Below are 16788 nucleotides of genomic sequence, written 5' to 3'. Positions count from 1 at the left end.
AGTAGGCTATCATATTATTTCAAAATGGGAAACTTTTCTTCTGTCATATAGACTTTAGTTAGAGATTTGTTATCACATTTTAATATGAATATCTTAGTAGGATGGGTAGGTTATGTTCATGAAATTTAAAAACTTAAGTTTTTCCCTTACATTCAGTTCAGTAAATAATGATCATGATGGAATACATCCCAGCAGCATAGTGTAAAGCCAGGGCCAACTAATATGTTTAATATTTTTTACTCTTGTTTTGTTAATTTATGGTTCAATATGTAACATCTGGTTACAAACAAGGGTTTCTTTGGTTGTATGTTTGATTTATATAAGTTAGTTTAGCAAGACCAGTGAGTCACATTTCAGTAGATTGTCAATGTTATGATAATTTCCCTTTTTTTTTTTTTTTTTATTCCACAGAATCAACATGAGTGTGTTTGAATCCTTCAGGAAAGTTGATATATATGCTTTAGGACTAGTTTTGTGGGAAGTATGTCGACGGTGCGTATCAAATGGTATATGGGATGAATACAAGCCTCCATTTTATGATGCTGTTCCCCATGATCCTAGTTTTGATGATATGAAGAAAGTTGTGTGTATAGACCAGTACCGTCCAACAATTCCAAACAGATGGACAAGTGACCCGGTATGTAAAGAGTCCTTTTTTTTTCTAGCAATTTTCCAGAATACTTTTATCTTTTCAGTTACATACTATGTAATTATCCCTTAAACGCCTATTGGACATATTATACGTCGACAAAAATTGTCGGTGGGTGCTTAATTGACGTATGATACGTTGACGCAAAAAAGTTTTTTTAAATATTCGAGGAAAAATAGTTATAGGCCTACTTGGTGAAAAATTTTGAATCACGCACCTTGAGGGATGCTGGGAGTTCACAGAGCAACCTGTTGTTTTGTTTACGAGCGTTACCCAGGCGCGCATGTGCGAATTGCTTTCTTCTTGCACTAAAAAGCATCAGTGACACATCTCAGAAATTATTTCATCACTTTGACGTAATTTTTGCACCATTTTATATTAGCCGTTACATAGAGTTTTGTTCATGAAACTTACCTGTCAGATATATATATAGCTGTATTTTTCCGAATCCGACAGAAATTTAAACACTTACGACACACGCAGTGGGAGTCAGGTGGTTAGTACCCATTCCCGCCGCTGGGAGGCGGGTATCAGGAATCATTCCCATTTTCTATGCATAATTTTTCTGTCGCCGGTGCTGAAAACACCTGTTTTCAGTACCTCCGTCTTAGGATTTTGGAAACTTCATTGCCGCTAAGTATCCTAATTGTCTTTTGATTTATTCACTTGGATTTGTGGCTAGGCATACGAAATTGATTTGAATTTGATTCATTTTTGCATAAAATATCTGAATCTAGTTAGGCTAGTTTCAGACGGGGTTGTCTGCAAAGATAGGGTGTGGCTACCGAAAGCTTCGGTAGATTCGCACTTGGTTGGTATGTTACGAGGGGTATGGGTCTTGCTTCTTTGTTGAGATTTGTCATGTAAGGAGTGTGAGACTTTGTCTATTCCGTAAGGAAGACGTATGATTCGTATGTACGCAATTAATCAGTAAACATGTCTAATTCCGTAAGGAAGACGTATGATTCGTATGTACGCAATAATCAGTAACAAAAGTCAGGGTAGTGAACCTGCTAACCTTCCTGTAGACTTTATTTTTGCATAACCCTGTAGTAATGGCCTACGGGCTATGTATATGTCTACGAGAGGTGCTCGCTCTCCTTCATTGCTGTGAAGTGCTACTTCTGTAATTGTTACTCCTAACCCTGCAGTGTTGCCTTCGGGCCCTAAGCAGTGTCTGTAGAGAAATTGCCCTTTCTCTGATACTCCTTCGATTCGTAACTTAGAATCGAAAGTGCTTGCTTTAGAGAGTAAAAGTGAAGTGCAGAAGTGCAGTGATACCCCTTGTGTAGTGGAGGGTGCGTCAGATCGGCCTCGTTTCGCCTCTAGGCCGGGACCTCTGCTTGACTCCCAGAACCAGGGAGAGAGCATGTCGAAAGCCGAAGGAGGGTTACGAGGAACCTCCACCGATCTGGCGTGCCTTCGGCAGTTTCTGATGAAAATCCCCAGACTGCCTAAGTGCGTGCACGTGCACGAATCCTGAAGGATTGCTTCTCGTCCTCCTCGCGCAGGGGTTGGAGCTTTCGGATGGACTCGCGCCCTCTAAATAGAAGCTTTATAGAAGAGGACGCTTCACGTCCTCTCTCTCTCTCTCTCTCTCGTTATGCGTTTCAGTGAGAAGTAAGAAGGCGAACGTCGCCTGAACTCGTGTCCGTCTTTCCACCGAGAAATACGTAAAAGAAGTCATAGTAGCAGTAAGCTTTTGAGAGCGGACGCCCAAGCCAGGGGCGCGCGGGTGCACGCCAAGCGCGCGCCAGTGGACGCCGAGCGTGCGCGCCAGTGGACGCCGAGCGCGCTCCAATGGACGCCGAGCGCGCTCCAGTGGACGCCGAGCGCGCTCCAGTGGACGCCGAGCGTGCAACAGCGCACGCCAGGTGTGTCGCCTGGCTGAACGTTTCTGTTGAACTCTTCAAGCTCTTGTTTCAGATTTGGGCTTAAAGAATTTTTACCTCTACCTTCGATGATACCTTCTACCTCACCTGCAAAGAATGTGAAGTAGGCAGTGCTTCGGAGTAAGCTTAAAGTGAACAGACAACTTTTTCTTCGAAACCCAGCAAGACATCGGGTTTCGTGAATTCAAGAGGTCTCTGTCAATTAATATTGCTTTTCGCATAGGTGGATGGAGTTAAGGAAAGCTCAAGGGAAGTTCTCGTTTGCTCTACCGCAAGCTTTGCCATTCTGCCAATAAATTTAAGTTGCCACTACCGCAGTCAAGACTTTGCGATAAGGCAGTTACGGGTTATAAAGGCTCGATGTCCTGCACGTCAGGACTCTCGGCAACGTTCAGTAGGATTCTTGCAAAGGCACTCATCAAAAGTACGCTCTTCAGGAAAGCGCAAGACAGGACTGCCTTTGCCATACTGCCAATAAATCAATAAATTTTAAGCTTTAGCAGGCATTAGTTGTGATACGGGAGAGGAAGCTGGTTGGAGAGTTTCTTCCTCTTCCCAGGATAATTTTGCCAGCTTTTTAGCCCATCTGAAAGGGCTTTTCAGATGATAGATTTTGTTAGTTCCTAGTCGGGACTACGCTGCCGAATTGAACATCGTCGTTCTACCTGACGTAAGCCCAGTCTCTTAACAGGATTCTTGCCCCTTCCTCGTTTGAGACGGGAATCGGAAAATAAAATGCTCGACTTCCTGGATTACGTTTTGTCAATTCAGTGACTTTCCCCCATTGACAATATACTATCGTTTTGTCAAGTAAGTGGGTATCCCCTCATTGACAAAATATCTTTGTCCCGTAAATGGGTTAGTTCTCATTGACAAACATCTCATTAACTTGATATTGCGTAAGCGAATAAGCTCTTATTGACAAGATTCGGAAGAGAGCTCATTCGTCATTCGCAGACTCGTACAAGAAATAGACTTGTAGACTACGTCAATGAACGCTTATGTCCAATAACATAAGAAGCTTGAGCTGACTGCTTCGATTCTCCTAAGTTTTGTTCATGAAACTTGCCTGTCAGATATGTATGTAGCTGTATTTCCGAATTCAGCTATATATATGTCTGCCAGGTAAGTATGAACAAACTTTATTGTGATATAATTTCATATTTTGCCTTGCGTTATTTTATTTCTGGTTGGTTCAAGTCATATACGCTTGCTGTAGTTACCTCTTCGGATGGCAAAACCGAGAGGTCTATGGTCCATTTTAAAGGCCATTTAATCGTTACTCCCTGCAGCCTTCCAGGAGTTTCCGATTTATCTTTTACCGTTGTATGGTAGTGTTCTGACGACACAAACGCATCTATATATTTAGCGTTTTCTGTTTCGCTTAAATATACCAGCTTGAGAGTCTCTTTATGCTAAAAATAACGGACCTTTTTCTTCATAGAATAGGGTAGCTGGCAACCCAGGCATAAAGTTAAGAGACGACGATGACGGACGATCGTAAGCTGCTGCTGTCACTGTCCTCTGACTCCTCTCCTCCAGTCCAAACGAGCCAGTACCAACTCGTTCGCTGTCATGCGCTGTAGGTTAAGTCTCTCTCTCCTGCGGGATTGACTGACTAACCGTATCTCTGTGCTGGCAGTTACGTCTCTCTCTCTCCTGCGGGATTGACTGACGAACTGTATCTCTGCCCTACAATCACGGACTTTAGCCTAAGATTGAGGGGATTTCTTACTGAATGAATAAACATTGCATTTGTTTGGCCTTAATATGTTCTACAGAGATATCTTACTCCTTTCGGTGCTCGTTACCGCACGAGGTTAAAGAGGACTACGAGTCTTACCACAACATTGCACTATTATATGCTCTCTTGCTTAGGCAAAGCGCAGCCTTATTAGGGAAGTAAACATACTGTGTGAGGGAATGGATGAGCTTGCTGGGACCATTTCCTTCCTAAAGAAGTTTTGTTTCCCTGAATAGACTGCAATTCAGACCTCTACAGTTTTTTCCCTACCGGGAAACTGAAATTTTATTAAAGATCTAGGAATGATTCTGAACATCTCTCGGTGCGTTAAGTATCTCTTGAGGTGATAGAAAGAAGGTGCCGGACATCTGGAGAGGGTTTCAGATGTCCTGGATCATAATCTGAAAGAAGTGGAAGCAATTCAGTCGTCCCTCCAGTCCTCGAAACGAGTTTTTGGAACCATGGTCCATATCAACTCTGATCTTCCACAGCTCTCTCATATCTTAGGAAGTATCTTCTGCTTCGGTCCCGGTTCGGGTTTACGAGAAAGAGCCTATTATAACAACAGGCGTAGAATGGAACGATCCTCTAGAGGTTCGTTACAGGATTGCAAAAGTCCGTTCGAATTCGGTCTCGATCGAAGGCAGCAACTACTGACTTCCGAGTGGAATCTTTCTTTAGAAGTATGTTGAGAGTTGTGGAGACTTTAGGGACGTCCTTTCATTCATCTCTTCGCTAGGTTGAGGACGAAGAGGCTTCTTCTTCTCTGCTCCCTTTTTCTCGATCCGGGAGCGGTAACATTAAACGCCATCCTATGATATTGAACGGGGATGGATGTTTAGTCTCTTTTCCCCTTTTTCAATCACTTAGGAAATGTAATAAGATGATTTATATCATCACAGGGAGCGACAATGACGCTAATCGCCCCATGTTGGCCTTCAAGACCCTAGATTCACAGAGGTCACGTCCTTCCAAGGACCTTTTCCGAGAGAGTCGGTCTCCTTTAACACGAAAGGTACCTATAACCTCTCCGCTCTGAGTCTGACTACGTTCAGACTATCGAGATGTTGACAGCATAAGATTGCAGTCTTCCCTTTCCGTTTGAAAGAATGGGATAAGCTGGCAGTCACAACTATTAAAGAATACGCAAATATGTTGTTGACGGCCTTTGGGCTCAGAGATTTGCTTCTGTCAAACAACAAAGCCCTTCACGATCTTTGAGTTCTGTGAAATCTCGAAACTCGCTCACCATCTACTTTTTGTCTCACCTGTTTTCTCGGAGTCAGACACTCGTGCGAGATCAGGAGACATATAGTAGCCCTGAGTTTCTTGTTGACGAAGTCGGTTGCGTTTATACACCCCCGATGATCGTTTAACATGAGACCAGGTTGGACTGTCAGGCATTCGTCCTTCGGGACTGAATCGCCTTTTTGCTCCTCGCTCCTTTCTCCTGGCACCAGAAGCTCGAGTCAGGAGTGGCTCAGGAGTTGATTCGCTAACGACGTTGGGTTGCATTGATACACCCCCCAAGGTTTGCTTAGCTTGAATCGCCCAGGCAGTCCAAACACTCATCCTTCAGCGAAGAATAGTGCCCTTATGGTCTTCAGGGTACAGCCTTGCTGTCCTTGATTCGTCTGACTGGTCAACTGGTCGGTCACCTGACGTTAGTACAGACGGACTGACTGTGCATGTCCAGATCGAAGCTTTCAATATGGAACTTAGACATAGTCTGAAGTTCTTGATGTCAAAGCATTCGAACATCTCCTACCTGTTAACTTCTTGTATGTGATCAGGAAGGCATTTTTCTAACCACCCTAGATAACGACAAAGAGGGTTAGTGAGATTTTAAGCCATCGTCACAAGTTTTGGCTTTAGACACAAGGCGGTGTGCTCTCTAAGCTTTTCGTTATGGCCTAAGAATGGAAACCCGTTTTGTCCTTGGGCCAGGAGCTTGGAAGCAAGGATGGCACAAGTTAGTGGGCAGGAGCCAGAGAGAGTCCTGTGCCCTGTCAGGTCTCTCAAGTTTTATCTACATAAAACTCAAGAAAGTCGAAGTCGTACGGACAATCTGCAGTGTTCCGAAAAGACCAGACTTGCCCATATCGAAGAACACCCTGGCTTTATTGTTAAGGAGGTCTTTCAAAAAAGCTCCTTCTTTGTGTTTGCACAAAGATTTGAAATCTTTTGATTTGAATGCTCACGAGGTGAGGGCGCGGCCTCGGAAGCATTTCAACAGAGCATGGCACTCAGCAACATCCTGAGTACCATGTTTTAGCGAAGCAACTCTGTGTTCAATTCACACTCCCTGCGAGATGTGAAGATGGCATATGAGATCTGCTGCTCGCTAGGGCCATACGTGTCTGCAGACACAATCTTGGGGGCAAGAAGTACCACTCATCCTATCCTGTAGAAAATGGTTAGGAAGAGCTCTTAATTTAGTAGTTGAGTCGCCGACAACGGTGACTTCTTAACTCTTAAGCCTTAGTTAACACACCTTAACTTTGGCTAGGTGGGTCAGGTGGTGATATATATTTTTATATATATATTTATTTTACTTCTTAGCCCTCATGGTATGGTCAATATGGTCTAGTCACGTCGTGGTCTCGCCCCTGTTGACAGATCATCTGGAGTGCACCAGCTATATAGGTCTCTACCTCGCTGGCAACTATAGTAGCACAAGCAGACTTACGCGGCAGTAACCACGAAGTCAGCTATGCTAACAGGTAAGGAATCAAGATGGATTCAGCTATATATATATCTGACAGGTAAGTTTCATGAACAAAATGATATTGTAATGATACAATTAAGTTTGTTCATACTTACCTGGCAGATATATATATAGCTGTATTTTTCCGAATCCGACAGAAATTTAAACACTTACGACACACGCAGTGGGAGTCAGGTGGTTAGTACCCATTCCCGCCGCTGGGAGGCGGGTATCAGGAATCATTCCCATTTTCTATTCATAATTTTTATTTCCACTGTCTCCTGAGGGGAGGTGGGTGGGTACTTGATTATATATATCTGCCAGGTAAGTATGAACAAACTTAATTGTATCATTACAATATCATTTTATATATGAAAATGTGCGCAATTTTATGTAGAATACAACCAAAAACAACCCATGGTTGTAGATTTTATCAGTTTTGAAAAATTTTCATATAAATAACGTTGTGCCAAAATATCAACTTTCGGTCAACTTTGACTCGACCGTAATGGTAAAAAAAAAACAATTGTATGCTAAAACCCTTACATTCTAGTAATATTCAATCATTTACCTTTATTTGGCAACAAATTGAAAGTCTCTAGCACAATATTTCGATTTATGGTGAATTTTTGAAAAAACGTTTTCCTTATGTCCGTGTGGTAACTGCCGAAAAAATCTGAAAGTCTTTCGTCCGATTGTCGTAATGTTGGCACCGTTTTATATTGGCCGTTGCATAAAGTTTTTTATATGAAAATGTATGTAATTTCATGTAAAATACAACCAAAAACAACCCATGGTTGTAGCTTTTATCAGTTTTGAAATATTTTCATATAAATAACAATAAGTGCCAAAATCTCAACCTTCGTTCAACTTTGACTTGACCGAAATGGTCGAAAAATGCAATTGTAAGCTAAAACTCTTACATTCTTGTAATATTCAATTACGTACCTTCATTTTGCAACAAATTGGAAGTCTCAAGCACAATATTTCGATTTATGGTGAATTAAAAAAAAAATTTTCCCTACATCCGCGCGGTAACTCTGCTGAAAAAATCGGAATGTCTTTCGTCCGATTGTGTTAATGTTGGCACTGTTTTATATTAGCCGTTACATGAAGTTTTATATATGAAAATGTGTGCAATTTTATGTAGAGTGTGCAATTTCATGTAGAATACAAAAAAAATAACTCATTGTTGTAGCTTTTATCAGTTTTGAAATATTTTCATATAAATCACGATAAATAGAAAAAATTCGACCTTCGGTCAAATTTAACTCAACTGAAATGGTCGAACATTGCAATTGTAAGCTACAACACTTACAGTCTTGTAATATTCAATCAATTATCTTCATTTTGCAACAAATTGGAAGTCTCTAGCACAATATTTTGATTTTGGTGAATTTTTGAAAACATTTTTTTTTTTTTACATCCGCGCGTTACCAATTCATGTGTCATATTGTGATAATATTTTCTCTGTGTTGCTTTGATTGTTTTACAATTTGTTATATACCAAAATCATTGCAATTTAGTGTACAATACAACGAAAAAAAAATTAAATCATTAGCTTTAACCGTTTTGTACATGCAACTTCCCCGGCAGATATATACTTAGCTATAGTCTCCGACGTCCCGACAGAATTCAAAACTCACGGCACACGCGACAGGTAGTTCAGGTGATCAGCCCATTCCCGCCGCTGGGTGGCGGGACTAGGAACCATTCCCGTTTTCAGTCAGATTTTCTCTGTCGCCGGGAACGACAACAACGTTGTTGTTTCCTCCTGCTTAGAATTCTTTTCTCGTTTGCTGAGGATTATCGTAGATTGACCTTTGGTGACGTATTGATCTTTGGCTTTGGCATACGCTTATCGTGGACCGTTTTTTGGATTTTGGATTAGATTTCTCTTTAAAATGTCTGACGTGGTACCAGTATTTAGAGTCTGTGCGAAAGAAGAATGTAAGATGAGGCTACCGAAGGCTTCGGTGGATCCTCACACGGTCTGTTGTAAATGTAGGGGGAATGAGTGTTCTGCAACTACTACCTGTATTGAGTGTAAAAGTTTAACTGAGGTTGAATGGAAGAACTTGGCTTCTTATATAAGAAAACTAGAGAAGGATAGGGTTAGGAAAGCTTCCTTCAGAAGCTCGAGTAGATCCTGTTCTATTGAGCAAGAGGTAGTTCCTAACCCTTCTGTTAATTCTCCTGCTCATAGTTTGGTTTCAGCCCCTTCTCCCCGCAGCGAACCCGTGGATACGTCTACGGAAATGGCTGCAATGAGAGCCTCTATTATCAGCTTGCAATCGCAACTGCAAGCGATGAAGGATACAGGTAAGCGCAGTGACGTGTGCAGTGATTTGTGCAGTGTCCCCAGTGAAGTGGAGGGGGCGCCTGATCGATCCCACATTGCTCCTAGGCCTAGACCGCTTCCAAACTCCCGTGCCCAGTGGAGGAGGAATGTCGACAGCCGCAAGGGGGATGTGGGATACTCCCAACGGTTAGGCGTCCCTTCGGCAGATCCTGTAGGCGCTTCCCAGGCTGCCAAGGACAGCTATTGCAAAAGCGTCCTGAGGAAGTGCTTTTCTGATTCTGATTCGTCTTCTCCGAGAAGAGGATGGAGTTCATCTTCTAAGTCGCGCCCTCTCAAGAGAGCCTGGAAGCCGCCCGCAAGCGACACTGCATTCCAGTCCTGAGCCTTTTCCGGATTATTCTCCTGATCGTAAGAAGAGAGCGCCTAGATCGCCTGACTCCTCTCCGGAAGGTTTTGCGTCGAAGACGAAGGAAGTTCTAGTATGCCTCCAGGAGCAATTGTCCGCCTTAGTAGGAGTACTTTCGAAAGGCTCTTCTCGGAGGAAAGACTTATCCCTTCCCGTCAAGAGCTCGGATAGGAGAGCCTCGGGAAGTAGGTGCTCTGGCGCCAGCAGACGCAACTCGCCTGAAAGGTTTTCGTCCCCAGCGAAGCCTTCTTCGTTCGCTTGCGAATTTAGACACTCCTCTCCAACTCAGCGTTCGGATTGGAAGCACTCTTCAGACAAGAGATCTCCTAGGAGTTCTGATTCTGATTAGTCTTCTCTGAGAAGAGGATGGAGTTCGTCTTCTAAGTCGCGCCCTCTCAAGAGAGCCTGGAAGCTGCCCGCAAGCGACACTTTGCATTGCAGTCCTGAGCCTTTTCCGGATTATTCTCCTGATCGTAAGAAGAGAGCGCCTAGATCGCCTTACTCCTCTCCGGAAGGTTTTGCGTCGAAGACGAAGGAAGTTCTAGTAGGCCTCCAGGAGCAGTTGTCCGCCTTAGTAGGAGTACTTTCGAAAGGCTCTTCTCGGAGGAAAGACTTATCCCTTCCCGTCAAGAGCTCGGATAGGAGAGCCTCGGGAAGTAGGTGCTCTGGCGCCAGCAGACGCAACTCGCCTGAAAGGTTTTCGTCCCCAGCGAAGCCTTCTTCGTTCGCTTGCGAATTTAGACACTCCTCTCCAACTCAGCGTTCGGATCGGAAGCACTCTGGGGATTCGGATGGATTCTTGGGGTTTTCATGCGTTTCCGTCACAGGAAAGACAAAACCGCTGCTTGGAGAAAGTAGCAACCTTCCTAGAGAAAGAACAATGTTCCGCGAGGGAATGGATGAGTCTTCTGGGGACTCTTTCCTCGTTGGAACAGTTCATTTCTCTAGGAAGGCTTCATCTAAGGCCTCTACAATTCTACCTCAAAGATCATTGGGATCAGAAGTCCCAAAATCTGTCAGATTCCTTTCTGATTTCGAGGAGGATAAAGGAAGACCTTCGTTGGTGGATAAAGCCGGACAGACTCAACGAAGGAGTATCTCTGCACGTGCCGAGCCCTCAGCTAGTGTTATTTTCCGACGCCTCAGTCGGGGTGGGGAGCCACTCTGGGTACGAGAGAAGTGTCAGGCACCTGGAGAGGAGAACAGGTGTCCTGGCACATCAACTTAAAGGAATTGGCGGCGATTCACCTGTCTCATACACTTCGAGGCTCAGATATCAGGCGCAGTCCTGCTGGTCAATTCGGACAACACGACGGCCTTAGCTTATATCACTCTTTCTTTCTTTATGAGAAGGCAAGAGAATTACTGCTTTGGGCAGAAGAGCGAAAGATCACTCTCCTCTTTATGAGAAGGCAAGAGAATTACTGCTTTGGGCAGAAGAGCGAAAGATCACTCTCCTCACAAGATTTATACAAGGAGAGAAGAACGTGAGGGCCGACCTTCTGAGCAGGAAGGATCAAGTGCTGCCTACAGAGGGGACATTACATCCAGAGGTCTGCAACAGACTTTGGAACCTCTGGGGGAGACCAAATATAGATCTGTTCGCCACTCATTGGAACAACAGGCTGGAAAATTACTGCTCCCCAATCTTCGATCCAAGGGCGGTTTCGGTGGACGGTCTCCTTCTCAATTGGTCCGGAATAGACGGTTATGCCTTCCCGCCATTCAAGATCATCTCAGAAGTAGTGAGAAAGTTTGCAGCAGCAGAGAGAGCCAAACTGACCCTCATCGCCCCGTTCTGGCCGGCGCAAAACTGGTACATAGAGGTACTGGGATGGATCGTAGACTTTCCGAGATCGCTTCTAATCAGGAGCGATCTTCTCAAACAACCCCACTTCGACAGATATCACAAAAACCTCCCCGCTCTCGCTCTGACTGCCTTCAGACTATCGAAGGACTTGTCAGAGCGAGAGGTTTTTCTCGAGGAGTTGCGAAAGCTATCGCAAGTGCAAGGAGACCATCTACTATTCGAGTCTACCAGTCGAAGTGGGAGGTGTTTCGCAGATGGAGAAGAGCCCAGAAAATATCCTCTTCCAGTACCTCTGTGACTGATATAGCCGATTTCCTCCTTTACTTGAAGGAGAAAGCTAATCTAGCAGTTTCCACGATTAAAGGCTATAAGAGTATGCTTTCTTCAGTCTTCAGACATAGAGGCCTTAACATCGCAGAAGACAAAGATCTTCATGATTTGATTAGATCTTTTGAGACGGCAAAGACGAAGAACATTAGAGCACCAAGCTGGAACCTAGATGTGGTTCTTAAGTTCTTGATGACCCCCAAATTTGAACCTCCACGTAATGCTACGTTTAGAGACTTAACTAGGAAGTCATTATTCTTGGTTGCTTTAGCCTCAACCAAGAGGGTAAGCGAGCTACAAGCATTGGAACATAATGTTGGCTTTAGAAATGACTCAGCTTTCTGTTCTTTTAAACCTCTCTTTCTGGCGAAGAACGAGAACCCTTCAAAACCTTGGCCAAGGACCTTCGAGGTTAAAGGACTTTTGTCTCTAACGGGAACAGAACAAGAAAGGGCTCTTTGTCCAGTTAGAAGCCTTAAATTTTATTTGGAGAGGAAGAACAAACTAAAAGGTAATAAGGAAAGCTTATTGTGCTCAGTTAAGAGATCCTAAAAGACAAATCTCTAAAAATGCTCAGGCGTTCTTCATTAAAGACGTAATCAAGGAAGCCCATTTAACATGTAAAGAAGAACACCTGGACCTCCTTAGAGTTAAGGCTCACGAGGTAAGAGCCGTGGCTACCTCGTTAGTATTCCATAAAAACTTGTCTATACAGACTCGTCGAATCGACATTTTGGAGATGCAATTTGGTCTTTGCGTCTCACTACTTGAGAGACATTCAAGTTACGTACAACAAATGCTTTACTCTAGGAGCTTACGTATCTGCGGATTCGTTGCTGGGACAGGGAGCTGAACCCAAATCTTTTTAGTATAGTTAGGTTAGGTTTTTTATTGGTTTTTTGGTGTGCTTATTAGGTCGATTGGGAGAGGGTTCAAGAGGTGAACCCCTTTCAAGTCGTAGGTCTAACATTTTAGTGTGGTCAGGTGATCGGGATTGGTTGTTGTGCTCCTTGTAGTGTCTTAGTTGCCTAAAGCTCTATCATGTAAGAGGGTTAGCCCCCGTTGATAAGATACAGGTGAAGGCTCTGCCATGTAAGTGGGTCAGCCCCCATTGGTACGATCCAGGACAAGGCTCTGCCAAGTAAGCGGGTAAGCCCCATTGGCATGATCCGAAAGGGTTGTCAGTCATAGGTCTCATCCTCTCTGAAACTCTTGTGGCAAGCAGATTCATAGACAGTATCAATGAAGTCTTCTGCCATATCAGGTAGGAACCAAGGTTGTTTTTTAATTTACCTACAACGTATGTTGTTTTCTCCGTTTTTAGATTGAAAACTATTTTGTTATGTAGCTGTCTCTTGCCCTCCTCCAAGGATGCCAATCAGCTAAGTATATATCTGCCGGGGAAGTTGCATGTACAAAAATGATATTGTTATAATACAATAAAGTTTTGTACATACCTACCCGGCAGATATATACGATTAATGGCCCGCCCAGCCTCCCCTGAGGAGACAGGTGGAAGAGAAAATCTGACTGAAAACGGGAATGGTTCCTAGTCCCGCCACCCAGCGGCGGGAATGGGCTGATCACCTGACCTACCTGTCACGTGTGCCGCGAGTTTTGAATTTTGTCGGGACGTCGGAGACTATAGCTAAGTATATATCTGCCGGGTAAGTATGTACAAAACTTTATTGTATTATAACAATATCATTTTTGCTCACAGCGCGATTTGTGTACAATTATATATGAAATTTTTTTTTGCGCTGTCATATAATCCAGTATTTATATATGATAATGATATTTTTTTTCATTTCTGATGGTTGCATAGTAAAGTTCAGGCAATGACAAAAAAAGGAGCCAAAAATGAACTCTTAATCTTGAAAACTAAGCGTGCTATGATTTTTTGAAAAAAACTTTTTTTCCGCTTGGCGCTCACTCCCGAATGCCGCCGGCATACGGGAGACGATTTCTGAAATACCGCTTAGGCGTTTAAGGGTTAAAGCTGCTGATCTTCCCCCTCCTTAGTTACATTTGTTTAATTGATGTGTAATTGTAATGCAATGTTTGAGTGCTTGGTAATATCAGGCATCACACTATACTCTTTTTTTCCATCTGTCCATCCGCCTGTGGTGTTTGCGCATGGTAACGCTGCGTCCCAGGCTTTAAATAGTTACGGAATGTGTAAGTTTTAGGTATAAATAAAAGGATATCTGGGTGTACATTTGCAACTGAAAAGTGTTTAAATAATATACTGCATTGAAATTACACCGTTAATATTCAAAATAGGATATTGTTATTATTGTTGACTTTAAGCTGCCTTTTCGGGGTGACGAATGGAACGGCCAGACGCAAATTCCATCAAACAGATGCTAAACAAGTTACATCATATTGTATCTGGCTAAAATGCACTTTATAAAAATTAAAAGTATATACTGATATACTTACGTGTAATGAAGTAACATGTAGCTCAGTAGCAGAGTAGGTGTGGTCCAATACAGTTGACATCTTGCCATAGTGAACAGTGAGAGAAGCAATTTTCCTGCCACTGTGTCTGGCTGTTCCATTCGCCACCCCAAAAAGGCAGCTTGTATTCAACAATAATAACAAATATCCTATTTCGAATATTAACGGTGTAATTTGCATACAGTAAATTATTAAATCACTTTTCAGTTGCAAATGTACACCCATATATCCTTTTATTTACGTAAAACTTATGCATAGCGTAACTATTTAAAGCCCGGGACGCAGTGTTACCATGCGCAAACACCACAGGCAGATGGACAGATGAAAAAAAAACAGATTATAGTTACCTCACCCGAGAGGAAGTTATCATTTAGACAGAATTCTGAAACCTTTTGGGGTGTGCTGTAGCTTTTGGGCCATGAACTTTCTGGGTTTTTTTGCGTAGAATTTATTGCTTGTTGGTAAACTCAGTATTGCATTTGTGAGGTTATTTATATTCTTATTCTTTATTCATTGGTGTTTGTATTCAATTGTCTACTAATTTGTAGTGTCATCATACAGTATATATTTCTGCAAATGTTTGTAATTATTAATAATAAAATTATATTTTCATAAAATAAAAGTCAGGTCTGGCTTGGTTTTGCTTGGTGGCATAATGTTCTGTGGAGATCACTATGCAATTTTATTGCCATTTAGTGCCTTCCATTATTGTTTATTATAAATAAAAGTAAGGTGATGCCTTACATGAATTGCTTAAAGTTTTAGATATGCTTTTCTGATGGAAAAAAAGGAATTTTTGTTGTTATTAGGATCACTACTGATTTTTTTAAACTGGTCATTTATTTGAATTTTATGCAATAATTTAACTCATATAATACTACCATACTGTGATCATTCTTATGACTTATGTCCCCTTTGGAGTTGGAAGAGTTTGTTAAATAGATTATTGGCTATATTGTACAGCTTTATAATTACTTTTTTCATGCTCATTTACTTAAGGAATGGAATGGAATATGAAGTTTAGGCTTGAAGCCAAGCACTGGAATCTATAGGGATTATTCAGCGCTTTAATGAAACTGGTTTGACATGAATATTTGTTGATGATTTTATAAACTAAATAAATACAGGCGATTTTAAAATTATGATAAAAACGGATATCCGTCAATAAAAATTATAACTTCGCATTTCGTGAATGCAAACAAGAGTAAAAAACTTATATATACATGTACCATACACATACTCAGAATTCAATATAATGTATGCTTATATAAACAACTTTAGTGTATCACTAACACTTTGCAACGTACTGGGCGGTCAATATTAAATTTCATTAAAAGATTAATGTCTCTAAGGAATCCAACAATTCTATTAACAGCTACATCCGGACCAAGCAGTTCTACTATATCCCTGCCCACTAACCCATGTCTCTGTCGTGCCGCAGAATACTTATGGCAATGGCATATAATGTGTTCCACAGTAAGAGGAGAGTCACACTGCATACAGACTGGTGCTGGTACCCCCTCCAATTCTTAGACGACATAATACAGTTTCTACCCTACGATTTTGTTGGAAACCAGAGGGCCAATGTTCAATACTTTGTCGGATCTTCTTGTACTTTTTATTGTTGGTCAGATAGGGAGATGACCAACGTGCTTGCCATTTATTTTTAACATATGAACGAATAGTCCATTTCATGTCAGTGGAAGGAATATGGTGGAAGAGAATGCCTTCTTTATTAATGACATCCTCTCTCTTGCTTCATGGTCAGCAAGTTCATTACCAGCAATACCCACATGGGAAGGAACCCAGCAAAACTGGACAGATTTGAATTTGGAGGCAAGCCTATATAACCATTCTTGAATACGTTGAACAATTGGATGTTTAGGGTTATACTGCTGAATGGCCATGAGTGCACTATAAGAATCTGATAAATGGTGAAATTATTACCTGTAGAGTAGAAGCAATCTCCAGAGATTTGGCTAATGCAGTCAATTCAGCTGTAAAAATGGATGCATTATTTGAAAGTCTGCCCACATACGAGTTATTACTATGAACAACCAGCACAACCAACAGCCAACTTGATGTCTTTGATCCATCAGTGAAAAGTTTAACAGAACCCGAATGCTTTCGGTCATGATCAAGAAAACAAGCCTTCACTTCTTGGACATTAACAGATTTTTTAACAACAGTTTTTTTACAGACCGATGGTTCTGGGGTCAACCAAGGAGGCAGCTTAGAGCAATGTATTGCCTTAATTTTTTGGTCTTTTAATAGGCACACTGTCAGCTGCAGCATTAATTCTCACATGAAAAGGCTTGGATGCTCTAGCATTTGCAAACTGCTGTGAATCGTTTTGGTTAAGGTATATGAGGCTGCCGGTTTTTCTGGGGAACCTCTTAGTTTGAACATATACCGCAGTCCCAGTTCCTCTCGACGTAAGTCTAGAGGGAGCTCTTCTGTGTCGGTATATAAGCTTTCAACTGGAGATGTT

At 42.2% G+C, this 16788-nt stretch overlaps 1 protein-coding gene across 1 annotated transcript in view; it reads left to right on the top strand.

Moving 5' to 3' along the window:
• Positions 1–16788, top strand: part of LOC135198080 (activin receptor type-1-like) — a 128554-nt gene that overhangs the window by 101784 nt on the left and 9982 nt on the right. The window contains exon 10 of the mRNA XM_064225504.1: positions 412–637. Coding sequence (XP_064081574.1) covers positions 412–637 — 226 coding nt within the window. The remainder of the gene's footprint in view (positions 1–411; positions 638–16788) is intronic.

The sequence above is a fragment of the Macrobrachium nipponense genome, chromosome 21 (genome assembly GCF_015104395.2).
Source record: "Macrobrachium nipponense isolate FS-2020 chromosome 21, ASM1510439v2, whole genome shotgun sequence".
Classification (NCBI taxonomy): domain Eukaryota; kingdom Metazoa; phylum Arthropoda; class Malacostraca; order Decapoda; family Palaemonidae; genus Macrobrachium; species Macrobrachium nipponense.
This window is presented reverse-complemented; position numbering and strand designations above follow the sequence as displayed.